Raw genomic sequence first — 14,968 nt, 5'->3', positions numbered from 1 at the left:
GTGCAGTGGCTCATGCCTGTAATCCCAGCACTTTGAGAGGCCGAGGCGGGTGGATCACAAGGTCAGATCAAGACCATCCTGGCTGACATGGTGAAACCCTGTCTCTACTAAAAATACAAAAAATTAGCCGGGCGAGGTGGCAGGCACCTGTAGTCCCAGCTACTCGGGAGGCTGGGGCAGGAGAATGGTGTGAACCCGGGAGGTGGAGGTTGCAGTGAGCGGAGATCGCACCACTGCACTCCAACCTGGGTGACAGAGCGAGACTCTGTCTCAAAAAAAAAACAGCAGCAGCAAAAAAACAAATAATGTTGGAAAACATAAATGTGCAATATTAGAATACTTTGATTAAGTTATAGCATCATGAAATGGTGGCAAGCTCCTGCATTAGAGCCCTTAGCATCTTTCCTCCCTCTTAGATACTCGTTTTCCAGATATTTATGTGGATAACTCTGTCTCCTTTAAATCTTGTCAGATGTCATCTTCTCATAAAAATGCAAACCCTTCTTCATGTTCTCCATCTTGCTTTGTTTCCATAGTGTTGACTATTACCTTCTAACATAATAAAATTTATTAATTGTTGTTTCTTACCTCCATTAAGTACACTCTTTGCAAAGTTATGTGTAAAGGCAAAGATTTTTGTCTATAATCTAAACACCTAGAATAATGAACACAGTAGATCAGGATATTAAAATAGATGCTTGGATTTGTTTATTTAGTTTTAACATCTTGAAAAAGAAGATATGTTTGAATGAATTTAAAAGTCTGCAAAGTATAGTTTGTGTATATATATGTGGTTTTTTTTTTCTTTTTTTTTTGTTTGTTTTGTTTTTGAGACGCAGTCTTACTCTGTTTAGCCCAGGCTGGAGTGCAGTGGCGTGATCTCCACTCACTGCAAGCTGTGCCTACCGGATTCACGCCATTCTCCTGCCTTAGCCTCTTGAGTAGCTGGGACTACAGGCGCCCGCCGCACACCCAGCTAATTTTTTGTATTTTTAGTAGAGATGGAGTTTCACTGTGTTGGCCAGGCTGGTCTCGATCTCCTGACCTCGTGATCCACCCGCCTCAGCCTCCCAAAGTGCTGGAATTACAAGCATGAGCCACCGCGCCTGGCCAGTGTAGTTTGTAGATTTTAATGACAACGTTAATTTTGTTGAAGATAGAGAAAGCTCTGTTCTAATTATAAAAAATACATACTTGCTGAACAAAAATTAAGAATACCATACTATTCACCCATTTAAAATGTACAGTTGGCTGCTTTTTAGTATGCAGAGTTGGGCAGTAATCAACACAGTCGGTTTTAGAACATTTTCTTATTAAACCCCCTACCTGTTAGCAGTCACTCCCTTTTTCCGTTCAACCACCTTTCCTAGCTATAGACAACCACTAGTCTACTTTCTGTCTACCTAGATTTACTGCTTTTGGATATTTCATATCAATAGAATTATATACTGTATGGTCTTCAGTGACTGTTTTCACTTTGCATAATGTTTTCAAGGTTCACCTATGCTATAGCACATATTAGTACTTTATTGCCAAATAATATTCCATTGTATGAAGATACTGTATTTTATTTACCCATTCATCAGTTGATGGATATTTAGTTTTTTCCCACTTTTTGGCTATTGTGAATAATGCTGCCATGAACATTTGTGTACAAGTTTTTATATGGACATGTTTTTATTACTCTTAAGCAGACTCACTGAGTCATATTGTTTAATCTTTTTTGTTGTTGTTGTTTTGAGATGGAGTCTCGCTCTCGTTGCCCAGGCTGGAGTGCAGTGGCGCAATCTTGGCTCACTCTAACCTCCGCCTCCCAGGTTCAAGCAATTCTCCTGCCTCAGCCTCCCGAGTAACTGGGATTACAGGCGCCCACCACCACGCCCAACTAATTTTTGTATTTTTAGTAGAGACGGGGTTTCACCATATTGGCCAGGCTGGTCTCAAACTCCTGACCTCAGGTGACCCACCTGCCTCGGCCTCCCATAGTGCTGGGATTACAGGTGTGAGCCACTGCACTTGGCCTTTGTTTTGTTTTGAGACAAGAGTCTTGCTCTGTCATCCAGGCTGGAGTGCATTGGGCCTCAATCTTGGCTCATTGCAACCAGGTTGCAACCGACTCCCAGGTTCAAGCAATTCTTGTGCCTCAGCCTCCCCGTAGCTGGGATTACAAGCATGCACCACCACACCTGACCTGTTTAATCTTTTGAGGAACTGCCAGATTGTTTTCCATAGCAGCTGCACCATTTTACATAACTACCAGCAACATATGAGGGTTTCACTTACACTTGTCACATTGTTTTTCTTATAGTCATCTTATAATCAAAGTATCTCATTGTGATAACTTTGTGTGAAGTAGTATCTCATTGTGGTTTTATCTGCATTTCCCTAATGACTAATAATGTTGAACATTGTTTAATATGCTTGTTGTCCATTTGTATATCTTCTTTGGAGAAATGACTCTTCAGATTTTTTGCCCATTTTTAAAATTAGGTTTTTATGTATTTTTATTATCGAATCCTAAGAGTTTTTTAAATATATCCTGGATACAAGGACACAAGCCCCCTTACCACATGTGTGATTTGCATATATTTTCTCCTATACTCTGCGTTGTCTTTTCATCTTTTTTTTTTTTTTTTTTTTTTTTGAAGATACAGGGTCTTGCTAGTTTGCCCAGGCTGGTCTCGAACTCTTGGATTCAAGCGATCCTCCCGCTGCAGCCTCAGGTAGCTAGGACTGCAGGGGCCTGCTATCACACTCAGCTTCTTTTCACTTTCCTTTTTTTCGTATCTCCATAGGATGTGAAATCTTTTTATTTCGTTGGTGGTATTCTTTGAAGCACAAACATTTTTAATTTTGATGAAGTCCAATTTTTCTCTTGTTGCTTGTGCTTTTGATGTGTAGATCAGGACCTAACCCAAGGTCTTGAAAATTTACTCCTATTACTTTTTTGAAATAACTTTTTAGTTTTAGCTCTTATATTTAGATCTCTGATCCATTCTGAATATTTTGTATATAGTATATGGAAGGGTTCTGACTTCATTCTTTTGCATGTGGATATCTAGTTGTCCCAGAATCACCTATGGAAAATGTTAAGTTGTCTTGGTACCTTTGTCAAAAATCAATTTATCATAAGCAGGAGGGTTGATTTCTGGATTTTCAGTTTATTTCTATTGATTGATTATCCTCCATGATCACTCCTTTTTTTTAAAACTTTTATTTTAGGTTCATGGGTATGTGTGCCAGGTTTGTTATATAAGTAAAAGGTAAACTGTGTGTCCTGGGGGTCAGCATACAGATCATTTTGTCATGCAGGTAATAAACATAGTACTTCGTAGGTATTTTTTTCTGATCTTTTTTCTTTCTTTTTTTTTTTTTTTTTTTTTTTTTTTTGGGAAGGGGTCTCGCTCTGTTGTCAAGGCTGAAGTGCAGTGTTATGCCATCATGGCTTACCGTAACCTCGACCTCATGGGCTCAGGTGATCCTCCCACTTCATTCTCCTGAGTAGCTGGAACCACAGGCATGTGGCACCATATCTGGCTAACTTTTTGTAGAGACAGGGTTTTGCCATGTTGTGCAGGCTGCCCGTGAACTCCTAAGCTCAAGCAGTCTGACTGCCTCAGTCTCCCAAAGTACTGGAATGACAGGCATGAGCCACCACCCAAGCCCAGCCTATTAGCATTTTCAACTACTAAATAGTATTCTACTGTGTATGCAAACGTTTATTTAAGCATATTACGTATTAAGTATTGTATTTGGAACTTAGTTTTAGCTAGTTCTGTACACTTTTTTTTGTTTTTGTTTTTGTTTTTTGAGATGGGCTCTCACTTTGTCACCCAAGCTGGAGTGCAGTGGCATGATCTCGGGTCACTGCAACCCCTGCCTCCTGGGTTCAAGCAATTCTCCTGCCTTAGCCTCCCAAGTAGCTGGGATTATAGGCATGCGCCGCCATGCCTGGCTAAGTTTTATAGTTTTTGGTAGAGACAGGGTTTCACTGTGTTGGCCAGGCTGGTTTCAGACTCCTGACCTCAAACAGTCCACCCGCGTTGGCCTCCCAAAGTGCTGGAATTACAGGTGTGAGCCACTGGGCCCAGCCAGTACACTTTTTAGATATAGGAAATTGGGGCCTATAACGATAAATTAGGCAAAGGTAATAACAAATTAAAATTGAATGATTGCCGGGCGCGGTGGCTCAAGCCTGTAATCCCAGCACTTTGGGAGGCCGAGACGGGCGGATCACGAGGTCAGGAGATCGAGACCATCCTGGCTAACACGGTGAAACCCCGTCTCTACTAAAAAATACAAAAAAAACTAGCCGGGTGAGGTGGTGGGCGCCTGTAGTCCCAGCTACTCGGGAGGCTGAGGCAGGAGAATGGCGTGAACCCAGGAGGCGGAGCTTGCAGTGAGCTGAGATCCGGCCACTGCGCTCCAGCCTGGGCGGCAGAGCGAGACTCCGTCTCAAAAAAAAAATAAAAAAAATAAAAAAAATAAAATAAAATTGAATGATTTAATATAACTGCTCAAACAGGTTGAGTGGTACAACTGGACCATTCTGGGGGCCACATTTATTATATCAATATCATTTAGTGATTTTTCCTTGAGCCATTTGACATTTATGTGGAGCACCTTTCATACCCATTCTGATAGTTGGTCAGAAATGCAGGTCATAATTTGATAATCTATAAATCTTTAAGATGTATAAGCTTATAAAATATCTATGGATAATATACTTTTTAGCAGTGTGAGCAAGTTACTGTATAGTTTTTGTATTTTAGAATTGTCAAAGTCTACTTTTTTTTCAAATTAAACTTTAATAATTATAACCAGTCTTTATTCACTTTACCATAGTAGTGCTAATTATGGGATATAATTTCAATGTGAGGCAGACTTCTTTCTGGTAAAATACCTACAGCACCAAACCAGCCACCATAAATGCAAAAAGAAAGAAATTTATTTGACTAATTTATAAATTTGATTTATCAGCTAATGAATGACTTTTTATGGAGATAAGTTACAGTAGCTTTTTATTGTGTGTCTTCTTGGTTGTAAGTATCTACAAGAACCATTTTTACAGATCATCTTATAGAACTTAATACAATTGTCTGTACAAGGCAAGGGTTTAATCTTCTTGATGATGCAGACCTGAACTTCCCTATATGTGTTTTGTATTATCTTAAAATTTTATTTGTGTTGGGAATAGCAGTTCTTAATTACTTTTTTTTTTAAATGCTTGTAGATGTGAGTATGCAGTGCTCACAGGATATACTTCGAATGCTCCTCTCTCTTCAGCCAGTTCTTCAGGATGCCATTCAGAAAAAAAGAACAGTAAGACCTTGGGGTGTTCAGGGTCCTCTTACTTGGCAACAATTTCATAAAATGGCTGGCCGAGGCTCTTATGGTAAGTAATTTATAGTGATAAATAATGACTGATTTTATATCAGTTCTCAGATTTCTGTGCCCAACTAGAATAAGCACATTAATTTTCTTTAAATATATTTGTGGTATATTCTTAAGGCCACTGTGGTCCAATCCTAGCTTTTTTCCCCACCATTTCAAACATTCAGCTTACTCAACTCTCCAACCCCGCTTCAAAAGGAGTGGCTTCTCTCAGGTCTGTTTTTGCACATAGGGGACTTTCCCTCAAGATTTTACATGAAGAAAGGGACATACTGCTAAGGTTTTTTTTTTTTTTTTTTTTAAATGGCAAAAAAATACTTTGTTATAAATTATTTTACAAAATTCAAGGGAGGCAGAGTGGGGAATGAGGGCTATACTAGTGATAAAAGGACCTAAGGTCTTCATTTAAAAATAATTACAACAAAGAAGAAATTTGCTGGTTGTGACAAGAGTAGAAAATGAATTCTCGTAGTAGGTATGCAGATTTATGGTCAGCTGTGATGAAAAGACCATTCCAAATATTTGGACTATTTGTGGAAGATTATCTCTGAAAGGTGGGCTGTAATTGGAGTTTTTCAAATGTATTTGGAATAATACTTCTTGAAATCTTTGACTTTTGTGTATGAATTTGGAATGTATTATATGTGAAAGTAGTGGATTTGCCTATATTTTCCTTTTCTCCCTCTTTTAATGGCTAAATAATTTAAATCTCATTACAAAACCTCTGCCTCCTGGGTTCACGCAATTCTCCTGGCTTAGCCTCCTGAGTAGCTGGGAATATGGGTGCGCGCCACCATGCCTGGCTAATTTTTTGTATTTTTAGTAGAGACAGGGTTTCATCATGTTGACCAGGCTGGTCTCCAACTCCTGGCCTCAAGTGATCTGCCTGCCTTAGCCTTCCTAAGTGCTGGGATTACAGGCATGAGCCACCGCGCCCAGCCAGAAAATATATTTTAGTATAAACTTTTACATTATTTTAAAAACTAAGATAGTAGCTGGGCGCGGTGGCTCACACCTGTAATCTCAGCACTTTGGAAGGCCAAGGCAGGTGGGTCACCTAGGTCGGGAGTTCTTCGAGACCAGCCTGACCAACATGAAGAAACCCCATTTCTACTAAAAATACAAAATAAGCCGGGCATGGTGGTGCATGTCTGTAATCCGAGCTACTTGAGAGGCTGTGGCAGGAGAAGGAGAATCACTTGAACCCGGGAGGCGGAGGTTGCCGCCAGCCAAGATCACGCCATTGTACTCCAGCCTGGGCAACAAGAGCGAAACTCTGTCTCAAAAAAAAAAAAAAACCAACCTAATATAGTACATTTATTTATTTATTTCTGTGCCTGAGATCATTTTTATCTGCACATATAGAGATTATCTTTTTTTTTTTATGGCTATATGTATTCATGTATTCCATTGTTCTTTACATATGATAATATATTTTACGAGTGCAGTGTTTATGAACATATAGATTGTTTCCACCATTATCATTACAGCTCTATTTCAGTAATGCACAGATCCCTGGCTTTAAAGCATGGGTGTATTTTTATTTTATTTATTATTATTTTTGAGATATGTTCTGTCACCCTGGCTGGAGTACGGTGGCACAATCATGGCTCACTGCAGCCGTAACCTCCTGGGCCCAAGTGATCCTCCCACCTCAGCCTCCCAAGTAGCTGGTACTACAGGTGCGTGCCACCACACCCAGCTAATTTTTGTATATTTTGTAGAGATGAGGTTTTGCCATGTTTCCCAGGCTGGTCTCCAGCTCCTGGGCCCTAGTGATCTGCCCACCTCAGCCTCCCAAATGGCTAGACTATAAGCACCCAGATGTGTATTTCAAGAAAAGAAAAAAAAAAAACCAAATAACTCTCTGTAATTCTGTAATACCTTTTTTTTAAAATTATTATTTTTTTTTTGAGACAGTCTCACTCTCTCGCCCAGACTGGAGTGCAGTGGCATGATGTCAGCTCACTGCACCCTCTGCCTCCCAGGTTCAAGCAGTTCTCATGCATCAGCCTCACGAGTAGCTGGGATTACAGGCATGCATTAACCACACCTGGCTAATTTTTGTATTTTTAGTAGAGATGGGATTTTGCCATGTTGCCCAGTCTGTTTTCGAACTCCTTGCCTCAAGTGATCCACCTGCCTAGGCCTCCCAAAGTGCTGAGATTACAGGCGTGAGCCACCATGCCCAGCCCCTGTAGTATCGATTTGAATGCCCACCAGTTAAAGTGCCTATTTTCCCAAAGCCTTGCCTAGTAGGTTGCTGATTCAGTGTTTGAGAGATTAAATAGTACAGACTGTGGGGATAGATTTCCTGGGTTTAAATTCCTACCCTGGTACTTCTTGTGAAATTCTAGAGAAATTGCTTAACTTCCTAATTTATGTTATTCTCATCTCTAAAATGAAGTTAATAATAGTTTCTGGCCAGGCGCAGTGGCTCAAGCCTGTAATCTCATCACTTTGGGAGGCCGAGACGGGCGGATCACGAGGTCAGGAGATTGAGACCATCCTGGCTAACACGGTGAAACCCCGTCTCTACTAAAAAAATACAAAAAACTAGCCGGGCGTGGTGGCGGGCACCTGTAGTCCCAGCTACTTGGGAGGCTGAGGCAGGAGAATGGCATAAACCCGGGAGGCGGAGCTTGCAGTGAGCTGAGATCCGGCCACTGCACTCCAGCTTGGGCAACAGAGTGAGACTCCGTCTCAAAAAAAAAAATAATAGTTTCTGCCTTATGTTTTTTGTGAGGATTAAGTGAGTCAGTACATACAGAGAGCTATCAACAGTACCTAGCACATAGCATTATCATTGTTTGCTATTATTAATTTTAAATTGCTCTTTTTTTTTTTAATGAGAAAGAGCATCTTTTTATGTGTTATAGTTTTGTTTTGTAATCTTCATGTTCTTAACCCATTTTTCTATTAGGTTGTTGGTCATTTTCTTTTAAAAATTTTTTATTATGTTAAGAACACTCACCAGGCATGGTGACTCATGCCTGTAATCCCAGCACTTTGGGAGGCCGAGGTGGGCGGATCACTTGAGGTCAGTAGTTTGAGACCAGCCTGGCCAACATGATGAAACCCCATCTGTACCAAAATACAAAAAATTATCCAGGTGTGGTGATGTGTGCCTATAATCGCAGCTGCTTGGGAGGCTGAGGTGAGATAATTGCTTGAACCCAGGAGGTGGAGGTTGGAGTGAGTGGAGATCGCAACACGGCACTGCAGCCTAGGCAACAGAACAAGACTCCATCTCAAAAACAGAAACAAAAACAAAAAAAAAACTAAGAAACAGAACACTTAACATGAAATCTACACACTTAATAAGGTTTTTTTCATGGCCGGGTGCGGTGGCTCACGCCTGTAATCTCAGCACTTTGGGAGGCCGAGGCGGGTGGATCACGAGGTGAGGAGATCGAGACCATCCTAGCTAATACAGTGAAACCCCATCTCTACTAAAAATGCAAAAAATTAGCCGGGCGTGGCGGCGGGCGCCTGTAGTCCCAGCTACTCAGGAAGCTGAGGCAGGAGAATGGCGTGAACCCGGGAGGCGGAGCTTGCAGTGAGCCGAGATCGCGCCACTGCACTCCAGCCTGGGTGACAGAGCGAGACTCCGTCTCAAAAAAAAAATATAAGGTTTTTTTCTTTTTTCTATTTTTAAAATTATATTGTTTTTAAATATATAAATAGGGATGGTGTCTCACTGCGTTGCCTAGGCCTCAAACTCCTGGGCTCAAGTAATCCTCCCACCTCAGCCTCCCAAGGTGCTGAGATTACAGGCATGAGCCATAGCACCTGGCCTACAGTGTATTTTTATGTCCCTTTTTTTTTTTTTTTGAGACGGAGTTTTGCTCTTGTTGCACAGCTGGAGTGCAATGGCGCAATCTCGGCTCACCACAACCTCCTGGGTTCAATCAGTTCTCCTGTCTCAGCCTCCCGAGTAGCTGGGATTACAGGCATGCACCACCACGTCTGGCTAATTTTGTATTTTTAGTAGAGATGGGGTTTCTCCATGTTGGTCAGGCTGGTCTCAGACTCCTAACCTCAAGTGATCTGCCCACCTCGGCCTCCCAAAGTGCTGGAATTCAGGTGTGAGCCACTGCATCCAGACCCATGCCAAAAATTTAAATGCAGACCAGACGTGGTGGCTCCCGCATGTAATCCCAGCACTTCGGGAGGCTGAGGAAGGAGGATCACTTGAGCTCAGGAGTTTGAGACCAACCTGGGCAACACAGCAAGATCCCATCTCTACAAAAACTTTAAAAATTAGCCAGGCATAGTGGCACACACCTGTAGTCCCAGCTATTCGGGAAGCTGAGGCCAGACGATTACTGGAGCCCAGTATGTTAATGCTGCAGTAAGGCATGATTGTTCCACTGCAGTCTAACCTGGGCAACAGAGCAAGACCCTGTCTCAAAAAAATAAGTAAATAAAAAGACTTGTTTAGGAAATCCCTAACTGTTGAAAAGTCTTGATCACTGGCATTAAGTATTTTTGTCTGTAATAAAATATTTTCACTCATAATGACTTCATTAACTTTTGACATTTAAATAAAAAGGAGACATGTCTTGTTTTTAAGTGTTTTCTTAAAATACATCTTTCTTATTTAGGAACTGATGAATCCCCAGAACCACTGCCAATCCCCACATTTTTGTTGGGTTATGATTATGATTATCTGGTGCTTTCTCCATTTGCTCTTCCTTATTGGGAGAGACTTATGCTGGAACCCTATGGATCTCAAAGAGATATAGCCTATGTTGTACTGTGTCCAGAGAATGAAGCCTTGTTAAATGGAGCCAAAAGCTTTTTTAGAGATCTTACTGCAATATATGAGGTAGGTGTTTAAAAAGAGATGACATTTTAAAACTACCTTACGATTTGTATTGTTGTATATACAGCATACTGGGCAGTTCAGTTGATTGGGACACAGTGATAATGTCAGATTAGATGTTTATTTCTCATACTAGCCAGTTACATTCTTTGCTGAGTTTGACCCAGTCTGTTAGATGTGTATGCCATGGGTCAGAGTGGCTCTCTCTCTATTGGAGGAAGAAACATTGAGGGCATGTATATATACATATATCCATTTTAATGTGGCCTTTTCTAAAACAAAGGATAAATGTTAAATAGCTCCTCAGGGAAAAAATTACATTTACAAAAATTCTAGTCTTTATTCTCCAGGATTTCAGGTAGTGACACTAGGCCTCACTTTCCTCATATGTAAAATAAATCTATGCTAGATATCACTAAGGTCCATTTCGGGTCTGAAATTCTTGCCCTTTCTTTTAAGTTATAATTCTCACATATCCATTACCAGGCACAATAATTGTAAATTAAAAGTGTTATGGGACATGAAGTCTTACTTTATTATTCCCTCGTTTTTCCACAAAGGCTTGGAAATTTAGTCTTTAAATTTTGATTCCTTTTACAATCTGAATGTTAGTGTATGTTAGTTTAGCTTCCTTATAAAATTTTCCACATAATTACAAGTTATTTGTAGTGTGTTTTTAATAAATAAACATTTCCCAAAGGGTGTTATTTGGAATATTAGCCGGTAAAATCCTCTCAGAAAAAAAGTTCCATAGTTAAATAGGCTTGGGAAAACATTGTATATTATATTACTTTTTAGAGATTCACAATTCGTACTAGGTTTTTAAAGGCTTTGAAATTCTTACAGTAAAGAAGTCTTCTAAGTTTGCTTAATCCAATGTTACAAATTTATTTGACATTGGGCTTCTTACAACAAAAATCAGTGACACAAAACTAGATGGAGAGGGTATATAAATAAATTTGTATGCCAATTTTTATTATGCTTTGATTTAGGGATATGTGTATTCATAATTCATGAATTGGAGTTAATGTATACCTAAAATGACTGCATTTTTATGCTTACCTATTTCTGCATTCTGCAAGCTTTTATTCAAACCAAATGGTTCTAGTACTATTGTTAGCTAGGTGTTTTTTCATTAGAGATATTTTAATTTTGAAAAAAACTTAATGAATTTCTAATGTAAAAATGAAAAAGACCTGTGGCACCATTTCACCCTTGATATGTTTATTTTTTTGACCTACTTCTAAAAACACAGTTGATATTTTTATCATAACTGTTAATTGCAAATGGTTAAGCTTATTTTAAATAGCTTTCATGCTTGGTTTTATAATGTGTACCTAAACACTATAATAAATTTACTAATTCTGCTTTCTGTATGTATATTTGTAGTCCTGTCGATTAGGTCAACATAGACCTGTTTCTCGACTGTTAACAGATGGGATCATGAGAGTCGGATCTACTGCATCAAATAAACTATCAGAAAAGTTGGTAGCAGAATGGTTTTCTCAGGCAGCTGATGGTAACAATGAAGCATTTTCTAAACTCAAGCTTTATGCACAAGTCTGCAGATATGACCTAGGTATTGAATTTGTATTTATTGTATAAGGCTGGTGTTGGCAAAATGTGGCCTGGTCCACCAGCTGTTTTTGTAGATAAAATTTTATTGGAACACAGCCATCCTCATTTATTTATGTATTTTCGCTGGCTGCTTTTGTGCTACAACATTGGAGCTGAGTAGTTGTGTGGTTGCAAAGAGACTGTGTGGTTGCAAAGACGAAAGTATTTATTATCTGACCCTTTACAGAACAAGTTTGCTAATCCCTAATGAGGGATCCCATCAGGTAGGATGAAATTACGGGTTATAGATAAATTTTCTGTTGCCTCTGTAGGGTCTGATGTTTTAATAACATGAAGATTCTTCATTTGTTACAGTTCAGAGATAAAATAATTTATAGTTAATCTCTACCAAACCAAGAAATAGTTCTTTGTTGTAGCTAAGAAAATGACAGCTGTTTAAGACTTACTTGTTACATACGTTTTTTTCTTTCATTCTACCATGCCCAACTGTATTGCTTATAAATACTCTTGAAATAAATATCAGTGGACTTCCTGTAGACTTAATCCAAAGAGATGCAGAACCAAAATATTGAATCTCGTTAGACATTCCTGTAATTTGAACGCCATGATAACATTATACCATTTTATATTTTAATTAGCTGCCAATGTAGCCAATATTTATTTGATTTGTGATTTAGAAACCCTTTGAATAGTTTGGTGAATATTGCTAGATACCTTTTTTTACATTCCATTATACTTAGAAAATAGAATTTTGTTACACTTTCATAGTAATCATTTCTTTAATTTTAAGTGAAAATTCTGGCTTTTTCAATTCCATTTTAAATATGTTTCTTCAGTTTCTAGAGGAAAATAGAAAGCAAATGTAGGTCACACCATTAGCAAGCAATTTAGGGGCTATAATTACCAAGAAAACATCAACTGGATTATGATTCTGTTTACACGTAGAATAAAAAAAAGAACCAGTCGGTCAAATAAAGAATTAAATTTCCTACCTGTTTTTATTCTTTAGGTCCTTATCTTGCTTCCCTGCCATTGGACAGCTCTCTACTTTCCCAGCCAAATTTAGTTGCCCCTACAAGTCAGTCTTTGATTACTCCACCTCAGATGACAAATACTGGAAATGCTAATACTCCATCTGCCACCTTAGCATCTGCAGCAAGCAGCACTATGACAATGACTTCAGGTGTTGCCATATCTACTTCAGTTGCCACAGCTAATTCAACTTTGACCACAGCTTCAACTTCATCTTCATCATCCTCCAACTTGAATAGTGGAGTATCATCAAATAAACTACCTTCATTTCCACCCTTTGGCAGTATGAACAGTAATGCTGCAGGATCCATGTCTACACAAGCAAATACAGTTCAGAGTGGTCAACTAGGAGGGCAACAGACATCAACTCTACAGACAGCTGGGATTTCTGGAGAATCATCTTCACTTCCCACTCAGCCGCATCCTGATGTGTCTGAAAGGTACCTTTAAAAATACTGCTTTTGCAGAAATATGAAAACTATGATACTTCTTTTTTCTTTTTTTTCTTGAGACAGAGTCTCATTCTTTTGCCCAGGCTGGAGTGCAGTGGCGGGATCTCCATTCACTGCAACCTCTGCCTCCTGGTTTGAAGCGATTCTCCTCCCTCAACTTCCCCAGTAGCTGGAATTACAGGCATGTGCCACCACACCTGGCTAATTTTTGTATTTTTAGTAGAGATGGGGTTTTGCCGTGTTGACCAGGCTCAAACTTCTGACCTCAGGTGATCGGCCCGCCTTGGCTTCCGAAAGTGCTGGGATTACAGACATGAGCCACCATGCCCAACCATGCTGCTTTTTTGTAAATAAGACATTCTGAATGAACATAAAGTGCTTTTTATCTTATTCTTGAAATTTTAGTTTGTTTCTTTTTTTAAGACAAGGTCTCACTCTGTCACCCAGACTGGAGTACAGTGCGTGATCACGGCTCACCACAGGCTCGACCTCTTGGGCTCAGGTGATCCTCCCACGTCAGCCTTCTGAGTAGCTGGGACTTACAGGCATGCACAACCACACCCAGCTACTTTTTTGTAGAGACGGGGTTTCACCATGTCGCCCTGGCTGGTCTGGAACTCTTGGACTCAGCGATCTGCCTGCCTTAGCCTCCCAAAGTGCTGGGATTACAGGCATGAGCTACCGCACCAGGTCTAGTGTTGAATATTTTATGTATAAAATTATAATGAGGACTTTACTTCATAAAATCTTTATCATAGAATTCTAGAATCTGAGGGTGGGAATTAAGAGCTTGAAAACCATGTAGTCCAGATGCCCACATGACATTTGAGTCTTCTGTGGCATAATTGTCAAGTAGATTTGCCTCTGCAAATCACTCGAGTGATTGAGAAGTCACTATTGACCCAGTCTATTCAGAGGCTTTAGAGGGGTACTAAAGTTTGAATCTCAGCTCTGCCATTTAGCTGCTTTGTGACTTTGGGGAAACTCTAACTTTCTGAGCATGTTTTCTTATGTGTAAGATGAGAGTAATATGATATAATATACATTAAGTACTTTACACAGTGATTCCAAGTTATTTATGGTGACAGGAATGATCATGACAGCTCTCATTCCTTTTATGATGAAGGTTTTGAGTGATCTTCCCTTTTGATTTATAGGCTAGGTTAACCAGAGCTTAATTATATCTGTCAGCTATCCAGGGTGCAGTTGTGCCCAAAATTACACTCATGGGTAAAAACAAACCATTACCCAGATTGATCCACCTCTCTTGAACATATGAATAGATTTGAAGTGTAAAAAAATCAAATCACCCATCAAAGAATGAAACTTGTTCACCATTGAAGCTATAAAGTATGAAATAAATGTATATAGTCTAAAAATAGGACGAGATTAAGTGGTTCATGCCTGTAATCCTGGCACTTTGAGAGGCTAAGGCAGGAGGATTGCTTGAGACCAAGAGTTCAAGACCAACCTGGTTAACATAGTGAGACCCCCATCTCAAAAAAAAAACATGTATATATAGTCTAAAAACGTACTAGAACATTGAATGAGTCTGGAAACGTGGTTTCTGGAAACATGGTTTCTTTCTGGCCTAGCTCTACCTGTAACCAACTTTATAAATTTGGGAAGCTATTTGAGATAGCCTCAGACAAAGAGACCTATCTTTGTCTCAGTTTTATCCCTT

At 39.6% G+C, this 14,968-nt stretch overlaps 1 protein-coding gene across 1 annotated transcript in view; it reads left to right on the top strand.

Moving 5' to 3' along the window:
* MED13 (mediator complex subunit 13) overlaps positions 1-14,968 on the top strand; it is a 125,795-nt gene that overhangs the window by 89,167 nt on the left and 21,660 nt on the right. Inside the window, exons 17-20 of the mRNA XM_015120024.3 lie at positions 5,234-5,395; positions 10,002-10,225; positions 11,612-11,801; positions 12,810-13,272. Of these exons, the coding sequence (XP_014975510.1) occupies positions 5,234-5,395; positions 10,002-10,225; positions 11,612-11,801; positions 12,810-13,272 (1,039 nt within the window). The remainder of the gene's footprint in view (positions 1-5,233; positions 5,396-10,001; positions 10,226-11,611; positions 11,802-12,809; positions 13,273-14,968) is intronic.

This window comes from Macaca mulatta, chromosome 16 (assembly GCF_049350105.2).
Source record: "Macaca mulatta isolate MMU2019108-1 chromosome 16, T2T-MMU8v2.0, whole genome shotgun sequence".
Taxonomy (NCBI): domain Eukaryota; kingdom Metazoa; phylum Chordata; class Mammalia; order Primates; family Cercopithecidae; genus Macaca; species Macaca mulatta.
Note: the sequence above shows the minus strand (reverse complement) of the source record. Positions and strands in the feature narration are given on the sequence as shown.